Raw genomic sequence first — 10,731 nt, 5'->3', positions numbered from 1 at the left:
CATCGGCAGGCAGACTCTCAACCACTGCGCCACCAGGGAAGCCCCCAAACACTGCATTCTTAATGACTGGTTGATTTTTGAATATTGACCCAGCCTTGCATCCCCAAAATACCTCACTTGTTTATAAATAGCTTGCAAATCCTTTTATATATTGCTCAATCCTCTTTCCTGATATTTTGTTAAAGATTTCTGCATCTATATCCTTCCGGGTTATTGGTCTGTAGTTTTCTTCTTTGGTATTGTCTTTGTCTGGTTTCAGTGTCAGGGTAACACTAACTTCATAAAATGAATTGGTAAGTGTTCCCTCCTCTTCTATTTTCTGGTAGAAGTGTGTAGAATTGGTGTTAATTTTTCTTAAATGTTTGGTAGAATCTTCCTGTGAAACCATCTGGCCTAGAGGTTTCCTTTTAGGGAGTTTTAAAATTACAAATGCAATCCCCTTAATTGCTATAGGGCTGTTAAATTCTCTGTTTCATATTGGGTCCATTGTGGTAGTTTGTGTTTTCCAGGAAGTGGTCTGTTTTCATCTAAGTTGTCAAATTTTCTTATGCTATCAGGTGGTTTTAATAAAGAATCCATTCTTTTTCATGGATTTTGTGGTGTGTGTGGAATTTGTCAGTTCTAAAATTTGTAATTTGTTATGACTTCTCTTGTCAGTCTTAATAAGTATTCACTTTTGGACCTCACTTTTTATGATCATAATTTGATATGTGTCTTTTTCTTAAAGGACCCCCATCCGCCCCTTCGCGTATAAGTCAGGCCACACAGGAGCTGGACCTGCCCAGCCCCCTCCAAAGACGTGGATTTGGCATGTGTTTGTTGCCTTAAATGACACTCCTGTGAGCCGAGGGAGTTTGGGGCCTCACCACCGGTTAGGTCTCGACACGCAGCAGACGAGTACTTTATGCTTTTGGAGTGAAACCTATATGGAAAAACTGCAAAATATGCCAGCCTGTATTTAGTCCTGTCCGTGTGATACCAGGTGACAGTTGTTGCTCTTCTTTCTACTTTCCTAAATTTCCACGATACACATGCTTATTTTTTCAAAAAATGAGAGGAACAGAAAAGGTGGATAAAAAGGGACTGACTGGGGAGTTTGGGGTGCAGAGTTAGGGAGGCGTCTCCAGGAGGGGCCCCAAGACCCCGACATCTCACGTGTTTCCAAGTTCCCACACTCCCTTCTCCGCCTCATGCATTTCAAACAGGAAGCTGTTTGCAGATAATACCGCAGCCCCAGCCTGAGTTGCCGGGCAGTCTGACAGCCAGGCCTCTTGCCCGACGTGTGGGACCGCGGCCCGAAAACAGCAGCCTGGTCTGGCGCACGCCTCAGGTAGGGACGCTCTGCTGGCCACTCTGCAGCCTTGGGAGCGGGATGGGGGTGGGGAACCCGCGGGAGATGCTCAGGCGGGAAGGCGAGGCTCCTGATGGGGCACAGGTAGGAACTGGGTGCAGGGCCGAGGGATTTGCTCTCAGATCGGGTGTGTCGCAGGGATCAGGCCAGAATTCTGAGGCTTGATTGATTCGGTAGCTCACGGTGGAAACTTCCTGGAGCCGAGCGCCGGGCATCAGAGCTACCAGTTACTAGGAGATGATCAGGTTTCCATAGGTTCAAAGGGGTGACGCAGTTTTTCCTGCATCCCAGCCGGGGTACAAGCGGCCGCAGAACCCCCGTCCCAGCCCCTGGCACACACACCTTCCTGAGCAGCTAGCTCAGGCTCCTGGGGCCTGGTGGACCCCCAGCGGGGGCGACGGGGCGACCAGCTCCTCTCTGCTCAGTGGCCAGCCTCTCTGTTTCGGGCTCAGTGGTGGGAGTCCCAGATGTGGGGCGAAAGGCGGGGCTGGAGAAGGCAACTTTCAAGGGCACATAGGATCACCCTGTACGGGGTGGGGTCATCCTGCCTCCAAAATTGGATTCCACAGCGTCCCAGGGGCCCTCCTGCCTTGGCCCTGGCTGTCCGGCCGAAGTTAGGCAGTGGTTCTGAAGTTAAGAGGTAAAGTTTGGAAGCCACTGAGTGTGCATAACTGGATTTTCTGTTTGATGGGAAGCACGTTGCCTGGGTAGCAAGCAGAGCGGCGCCCCAAACGTTCACAGCTGTTCAGTTCTATTTACGAATTTGAAAAATCTACATGCCAAATAAAAGAACAGACAGATGATTTGCATAAGGCTCGGGGAGGTAATAGGGAAAAGGCCTCTTCTTGCTTCATGGTCTTGGTAAAAAGATAGGAAAAATGTGTGCCCTTGGGGTGAAACTCTGTCAGTGCCATAGTCGCTGGGGAAGGCCCAGTGTCACTGTAGGGGTGGGGGTGGGGTGTCTGCCTGCCAGTGAGACCCGCGACGCTTCTAGGGACGTGCTTCTCTGCAGGCATTCACGGTGCCCGTAAGACGGTGGGCCCTGCTGTAGACATTTAATGAAAATGTACAGTTGCACGTTTGGCCCATTAAGCCGCACTTTTTTCCCTATTTCATTGTTATATCGTGTTTCTACCAAGAATTCCAAATTGAATTTCCTTTCTTCTCGGCCAAGCTGGCCTCCTTCACGGAGGGGTGGGCCCCAGCTGGGAGATAAGGATGTTTTTCTTGAAGAGACCCAGGAGGAGCTGCAGCCTCCCCGTTTATAAAACAAAATTCCTCTTGTAAGAGGGCAGGAAGGAGCCCGAAGTCTGGGAAAGAGGCTCCCACCAGGGCTGCCCGCACTGATTCCTGCTGCAGGACCCGAGGTGGGCCCAGACGCGTGAGCGGGCCAAGGGCCGAGGGCCAGCGGGAGGGCAGCCCCGGCTTCCCTGCACTCCGGGCCCCCTGCCCCTCGCTCCCCCTCCTTGGGAGGTGGCATCTGATCTTCTGCAGTGTGAGAGCAGCGAGTCTTGCTGAACAAGGTGGCTGTCTTCTGACCCAGTTGTCTCTAGCTAGAGAGGAAATTCCCATGCAGTTCCCGAGACATTTAAAACAATCTAAACACAGCTGGCCTCCCACACATACCAAGAGGCAAGCATCCATTGGCCTGAGCACAAAAGTCAGGGGAGCAAGTGTTTATCGTGGCTTTTTAAAAACCGCCAGCTAGTTGACACGTAACATTCTATTATCATCGCCTTCAAGAAGTACCTCCTTGAAAGGAACAGGCGACTTGCCGCTAAAGCAGCAGCTACGCTCTTCATGGTTAAGAACACAGTGTGATCATCCGGGCTGGCTGCACACTTGGCGGTGCTGCTTTGTTCAAAGACCATTAGGAATCCAGGCCCCAATCCCATTGTCCGGCCCTCTACGTGGGTCCGCACAGGCCGCGTGTCCGAGGCGCTGGCCCTGGGAACACCATGGGAACGTGGAAAGCCATCAGCAGAAGAGTGTCACGTCCTATGTGAGTTGCCGCTGGGAACCTCTGGGCGTTCATTCATTCATGTGCCCATCCTTCCATTCACTCGCTCAGCTTAGCGCCTGCAAACCCCAGGCCTGAGTGCTCCAAGCTCTTCCAGTTACGGCTGCAGGTGCTCACGGCGGCCGATGTCCGGGATGAGCTGCTCGCTCGGGGGTCAAGGCTTAGCTGACAAAGGAGACGGAGAGAGCCAGCTCACCGGGGCCCGCACGCCTGAAGGGCCTTGCAGCCTCTCACTGCCTCCTATTCACTGTCTTTAAAACCAGGGGCCATATACGTCACCAGGGGGTCCGGGGACTAAATAAGGCGTGTGTGTCCACGTTTGGTGTGCAGTAAACGTTAGCTCCTTTTCTCTCCACCAAACGTGAATGTTAGAAAAGTAGATAAAATAAAAGCCCACTACTGCTGTGACTGAGGGGGGAGGATGGGCCCTTACTTTGATTCGGGGAAGCTGACAGTTGGGCCGAGTGAGCAACGGTGCTGACAGGACAGCGTTAGGAAGTCCCAGGCCAGCCCATCGTCACCACTTCTTAGTTGTCACTGAGGTCTCTGCCTCTGGCCTCCTGGCCCGTGAGGCTGGAATGACGTGCCCATCCATGGGCAGGGTTACATGAGCACCATGTTGTCCCCGATCTGGTGAGCAGTCCTCCCCCTGCCTTGTCCCTACAGGCTGAGATCTGTGACCACATGTGGGGAGCCGGGGCCTCACTGCAGGACGGCACGGATGACTGTCACCTCTGTCCCCTTCGTGGAAGATCTGGCTAACGCACAGGCTCTTCACGGGGGGCACAGAACGCTCTCACTCAGCAGCTCTGCTTCCAGCCCTTCATTTGTCTGGAAGCCAGGGCCGGCTGTGGGACTCCTTCCCAGGGTGTGGTGGCCAGGATGTCAAAAGCTGCTGTCCAGTGGGGCCGGCCTGGTGCTGAGCTGCGTGCACCGCTGCCTGTTCTTCCTCAGGGTGACCCCAGGACGCTTGCCTCGCTGTAAGGTGAGGGAACAAGCTGACAGGAGATGCAGTCTAGCCAGGGCGCTGGTCCAGGTGCAGCCGGATGCACAGCTGTCTCCCAGCACGGTGGCATCCAGACACCAAGGTCCCGGGGAGCAGACCTCAAAGTCTGCGTGCTTCCTCACTGGCCCATGGCGAGGAGACCAGCACAGGGACGGGGGGGCAGCTGTGTCCTTCCAACCTCTGTCCCTGTCCCACTCCCTTTGGTGACGGGGGCTTCCTCACTGACGTGAGGACATAGTAAGCTACAGGAGCGTGCGGCAGCGTAACGTTGATGAATCCTGGAGCACGATGTTGAGTCAAGTAGGTAAGACGACACACAGCGTGACCCAGGATCTCATAAAACTCAGAACCTGGCACACTAGACGCGGCGTTGTCTAAGAATGCATGCACTGAGGCTGTTTTGGAAACAGCAGGAGAAGGTGGGCTCAGGTGAGGAGAGCGGCTCCTCCGAGGGGAGGCCGGGGGCGGGATGGGCACCAGGGACTCGGGTCAGGGGCCCGGACGTGTGAAGCGGTTGCTCACCAATGTTTGTTTTATGGCTGAGCGTCCGAGTTTTCACGTAACGGTAAACATGCCTCTGTGTGTATCAGGTATCAGTTATAAGGAATCAGAAGAAGAATCTGGAGTAACGCATCCGGAGTGGTGACTGTTGTCACTGCTGGGCGAAGGGGATGTCTCGGTGGAGGTTTCAGTCGGCACCCGAGTGAGAGAGACAGAGTGACAGAGGGGGAGACAGACAGAGCGACAGGGAGAGAAAGAGGCACCAAAGCACTGACAGCCGCTCCAGGGCAGCTGCCACCGCAGCCCCCGAGCGGGGCGAGTGTGGTGGCCGGTGCGCCTGCACACTGTCACTTGCTGTCCCGGTTCCCGGAATTCCCGTCACTGTTTACTGCTTCTCCCTCCCTTCAGGAGTCAACGTGCTGCGAGGCTCACCATGAAGCAGGCTCTGGCTCTCATTGGCCTGGCCTTCCTGTCGGTGCTCCGGGCTGGGGGCGCTCAGCAGACGGTGGACGACACCTGCTCCGTGCAGATTCTCGTCCCCGGCCTCAAAGGTAACTTCCGCCGGGCCTCCCAGAGGTCAGGGCCTCCCGGGCAGCGGCCGGAGTGCAGGCGGGAGCTGCGTGCGAGCGGCGGATGCAGAGCTCATCCCGCGTCCCCGGGCCGGCTCGGGGCCCGGCCGTGGGAAAATCTGCCCCGTCGATGGCCCTGGTCCCCCCTTCTGTAAAGTCCAGGGTCAGACTGTACGTGGCGTCCACACTGTCTTCAGGCGAGGGATCCTGTAATTCTGAAACCAGACGTTCGTCTGCAGCTCGGTCCTCTCTTCAGGGACCCTGTAAGGCGTCCGAGGTGTGTTCCAGGCACTGCACACGTCACCTGCAGCGCCTCTCAGGGTGAAATGCTCTCATTGTGCAGATGAGGCCGGTCCAGGCTCAGGGAAACTTAGCAGTTTGGCTAAGTGGGTTGCGTAGCTCTGAAGCCTGGGCTCCTGTTACGGTTCCTGAGAGCTCTTTATTCCTTCTTCGAAAAATCAAGAAAACTTCTCCTGCGCTTTGTCTGTAATTCACCTCCAGGGGGAGCTGCCTCTGCAGACCAGGGATGGGTGGGCACCAGCACAGGGGGAGGACCTTCACTCAAAAAGTCACCGGGTTCTACCACGCACGGGCAGGAGATCCCAAACCTTGTGGCTCCCAAGCAGGACCAGCTCCGTAATTCGAGGGGCCCAATGCAGATGAAAATGTGGGATCTTTTGTTCAAAAGTTAGAAAGAATTTCAAGACGGGGACAGGGCACCTCCACCACGTGGGGCGAGCATGCCCCTTGGGCCTTGTGCTCCTAGGAGCAGCGGGCAGGGTCCCGCATCCCCAGATTCCACTCTGCCCCTCCTGCCCCTATAGGGCTGCGTGTGCTCTTAGTAATGAAGTTACACGGCCGTTTGTTCTCTGCTCTAAAATTGCTCGGGGCCTCTGAAGCACACAGCTCCTGACTCGAGCGAATCTCCCATAACCTGGGGAACACGCACCGGGAGGAGGCCCTGAAGAACGGTTTAAGCGTATGTTTATTGTTATGGAAAGAGTCAGTCATTTTTATTTATTTATTTATTATTATTGTTACTTTTTTGGCTGCACTGCAGCTTGTGGGATCTTAGTTCCCTGACCAGGGATTGAACCCGGGCCCCCTGCATTGGGAGTGTGGAGTCTTAACCACTGGACTGCCAGGGAAGTCCCAGAGTCAGTGACTTTAAACAGTCTCTTCCTAACCCCATTAAAAATATACAAATACACAGAAATAGGAAAAAATCTAGACGGAGATATACTGGCATGCTAGCAGCAGTGCTTCTCTCTGAGCACGGAGTTGTGGGTGTCTGGGAAAGCTCGGTCCAGATATTCTACTGTATAGCCACATTCGCCATTTAAATATAAAACTGGGACACTATCAATATTCAGATGTCTCTGGGTTTTCAAGCACATCTTGAGGGTACTCTGAGACAGATGCTTTTTGACATCTGCGTCGGTGACCATTTCTGCTGCATCCATGTTAAGGGCGTTCCAACCCGCGTGCTCGGCGGGTCCCCTGCAGTGCTTCCTTCTCCGAGGGTGGCCCGCTCCAGGGACACCTCACCTCCTCTAAGCAATGATTTCTCACCACCCAACACCATGCTGTGGTCGGTGATGAGCCACTGTATTGCCAGGTGGAGACATGGTCCACAGAGAGCCGACTTGCTGTCACTCTCCTGCTCCTCCCCCGTTCGCAGACTGAGTGTCTGCAGCGAGCAGACACGGTGTGGGTCCTCCAGCGGAGGGGTCTGCCAGGGAATCTGCGGGGCCCCTGCTCTCCAAGGCTCATCTTCTGGCAGGTGGTCAGACAGGCTCCCGAGTGGTGCTGAAGCTGTGTGGGATGTTTGGGGCCATGGGCAACACGCAGACCACGTGCTACCCATAGTCTGTGTTCCGGATCCAGCGTTTCAGTGGCAGCATCGTTTCACACGTCCGGTTTCACGCTAGTCTGTCAGCACCAAAGCAGCGATTTTAGTGGAGAAACTTAGTATATTTATGAAAGCCTCTAGAAACTGGATATCTTGTTCTTTTCTAAATTTCCAGCTTTGCTGGGGGTGGAACTGACAGATGGAAGCTCTGTCTATTCAAGGTGTGCATCGTGATGCTCGAGTAGGCAGGTACCTTGTGGACGGATCGCTGTCACGCTGATGACCACACCCACCTCACCTTGTTACCCTCTGTGCGTGTCTTGTTGTGACGCAGAAGCGTGGGTCAGTGAGAGTTCCTTCTTTGTGATGCGAGGGTGCTGAGCCGAAACAGAGGAGGGGTTTCATGCTCTGACTTGGGCAGCAGGGGTGAGAGTGGAGGAGAGAAATCTATGGCAGCAAAGCAAGTCTGGGGCTTCTAAGCAGCAAACGTTCAGGCCCATGTGGATGTGCGTCCCCTGCAAAGTGAAGATTGGCATCACGGCAGAGCTCCTTCCCCGGATCCGCGTCTCGTGCAGCGTGGGGCAGCGGCGGGCCGGCCGCCCTCTGCCCGGCGCCTGGTCCCACCCAGCTCCTCCTCAGACCAAGCTCCGACCTCGCGGACATTCTATGCTGCTCTCAGGGCACAGAGAGCAGGATGCGCCGGAGAGCCAGGGCAGTCTGTGAAAGATCTGATTACAGCACATGTGCCAGGGCCTGCCTTGGTCAGTGGAGATAAACACAATTCAGGCCCCGCCCTTAAGATGAAAGAGGCAGGTGAGGGGTCTCCGTTCGTTCATCAGCCGCGTCTGTGTTACAGGCCCCACCAGGCCAGGCTTAGCCTGCGAGGGTGGAGCCAGTGCCCGTTTCCTTGGAGACGGAGCCTGGAGGTGGCAGGAGGTCTCTGGGGACATGGCGCCCGGCTGCTTCCGGCCCGTCCTGGTGCTTCCTCCTGCGAATCCACACTGGGCTTCAGAATCCTTCTCAAGGACTCCAGGCGGCCTTCTCCTTGAGAAGAAAGTCATGTGCTGTTACAGACCTAAACGTAGCACATTATCTCTGTATCTGGAGGGAGTAACAACTCATTCTGATGGAAGAGCAGTCTTTCCTTGATGGCTGGAAAAATGGGCTGTAGGTAGGAAAACACTGGTGTGTCTTAGCAAGCCTGCTGCTCAGAGATTTTAAAAGGGCATCGTTATTCTTACAGGTTTTATCAAATTAATTGAAAGAAGGTTGATAAAGCCAATGATGTGACTCACACATGCACGTGGGATTTCACGCTTCTGAAATGCTGCTCTGGGCCAGTTCCCTCCTCAGCTCTGGTCTCCCTGCCTCTTTCCTGTCCTGACTGCTTTCTCTCCCAGAGGAGGGTCCAGTCGGGGACGTGGCCTGCTTGTTCTCTGATTAGGGTTTTGCTGCCCGGAGCTGGAGAGCTGGCTTGTCGCCTGTCTCTGGCCTGGCTCTTCATCATAAAGTGGACGTGATCCCTGCCTCACGGGGCAGGGCGGGGGCAGGTTAAATTAATGGAACTAAGCGAATGGCTGTGTGTGAATGCTAGGAGTTCATCTTAATCTATAGAAGAAGCTGGTGGGTTTGCTTGGTGTTAATTTTCCACGATTATCCACAGAGCCGCTGTGCGGCCCAGGGCTCTCCCGGCTGCTCCAGGAGACGCAGGCGGGCACGACGTGGACCCTCCGTCCACGGGGGGCAGTGGGACGTGGGCACTGATAATGCTCGCGTCTGGCCTGGACCCTGGAACCATTAATCTCACTGTCCTCCCCTGACGCAGGCATGGGACCACGGTATTTTCCTCCTTAAAGCCTGGCGGGGGCGTCCGGTGGGCCGTACGTGTGAGGTCTGAGCGCTGTCTGTGCCCGGCCCTCCCGGCTCGTCCCACCTCACCTGTGCAGTGTCCTTTTGTCTCCTCAATCTCTGCCTGGCTGCATCTTCCTGGTTCAGCAGGTCTGCATTAAAAGCTACTTCATCAGAGAGGCCTCTTCTGATCTCAGTCTAAATTACAGCCCTTCTGTTCAAGTTCCTGCTTCATTTTATTCTCGTACCCTGTGTTGCTAATGACAATTCTGTGTCAATCTAATTCTCATTCACGTGCGTGCAGTCTTTAAACATTCCTTCTCCTCGTGGCGCTCATAGAATTTTCTCTTGATTCTTGATGTTCTGCGTGTCACTCTGACACATCTGAGTTATTTTCCCCTCATTTCTTTCCTGCTGGCACTCTGTGGGCACGCGCATCGTGCTCTTCGGTGATTTTCCTTAGTGCCGGGAAGTCATAGCTATTAAATCTTCACAGCTGTTAAGGCTTCGAATGTCTCTTCTCCTTTTCTGGAATTCCTGTATGATGCATGTTGGGATCTGTGGGGTTTTTTCTTCAACGCTGGACGTGATAACTTCAAAACCGAAACAAAACTTTCCATCTCCTTCTCTCTCAGTGTTGCCTTGTAGACAAGTTCTTCATCCTCATTATTTGTCTCATGAATTAGCTTTTATCATTGGCCATTCTGTTACTCCGCCTGCCTGTAGAGTAACTTGTTTCAAAAATGTGTTTCATGCACGAGATTCCCTAGTTGGTCCCCTTTCATTGCCGCTCGTTCTAGTTCGTAGCTGCCTCTTCTCTCGCATCTTTATGAGGATATTCAGTGTCTTTCATAGTCAGGTTCTGGCTGCCCCGCGGAGTCCTGTTTCCTGGGTTGTTATTTCTTTTTTCACGATGTTGGTGCCCCTCCAATGTCTGCTGATTCTTGATGGTGAGATCAGTCTGTTAGTCGGTATTTCTTGGTAGACTATCAGTTCTTCTCCAAATATTACTACTGTAATGATTTCCTTTCTTTTTAAAAGATAAGAAAAAAACCGAGAACTACCCAGAGATTCAGGGGCCCGTGTGTGCCAAGTGTGTCAGCCGCCCTTTAGCAGCGGTTCATGGAGCCGGCACAGCTGTGCCGGGGTGGCAGTAACGTGCCAGCCCTGCATTCCACGTTTAAATGGGATGCCCCCTCCCCTTAAGGCCAGATTATCAGTTTGGGGGATTTCACTGTGGAATCTGTAATCTCAGGGGAGCGTCTTACCAAATGAAGGCGCGTGTAGAGAATTTACGGAGAATGAAAGTTCACTTGAATGTTGGCCTGCTGTTTGCCCAGCTGGGCAGGTGCACGTCAGCACCCACACCCACCCGTGGGAGGCAGATACATCAGGGAAGTAGATGAGGCCACGAGACAGTGACTGTGGTACAGAGCAGGGTCCTCATCACGGGAGAACGGAGATCCAGTGAGGGGCTGAGGAACAGCTTCCTGGACAGTCAGGTGAGCAGGTGAAACCCGCACAGGTGGGTTGATGGTCACGGCCGACTAGGCAGAGGCAGCAGTGTAACCGGACCCCTGGGCT

At 54.0% G+C, this 10,731-nt stretch overlaps 1 protein-coding gene across 1 annotated transcript in view; it reads left to right on the top strand.

Moving 5' to 3' along the window:
• COLEC11 (collectin subfamily member 11) overlaps positions 1-10,731 on the top strand; it is a 34,488-nt gene that overhangs the window by 3,972 nt on the left and 19,785 nt on the right. The window contains exons 2-4 of the mRNA XM_019943368.3: positions 728-982; positions 1,206-1,330; positions 5,287-5,429. Coding sequence (XP_019798927.1) covers positions 5,312-5,429 — 118 coding nt within the window. The 5' untranslated portion in view covers positions 728-982; positions 1,206-1,330; positions 5,287-5,311. The remainder of the gene's footprint in view (positions 1-727; positions 983-1,205; positions 1,331-5,286; positions 5,430-10,731) is intronic.

Source organism: Tursiops truncatus, chromosome 14, assembly GCF_011762595.2.
Source record: "Tursiops truncatus isolate mTurTru1 chromosome 14, mTurTru1.mat.Y, whole genome shotgun sequence".
NCBI classification, from domain to species: Eukaryota; Metazoa; Chordata; class Mammalia; order Artiodactyla; family Delphinidae; genus Tursiops; species Tursiops truncatus.
Note: the sequence above shows the minus strand (reverse complement) of the source record. Positions and strands in the feature narration are given on the sequence as shown.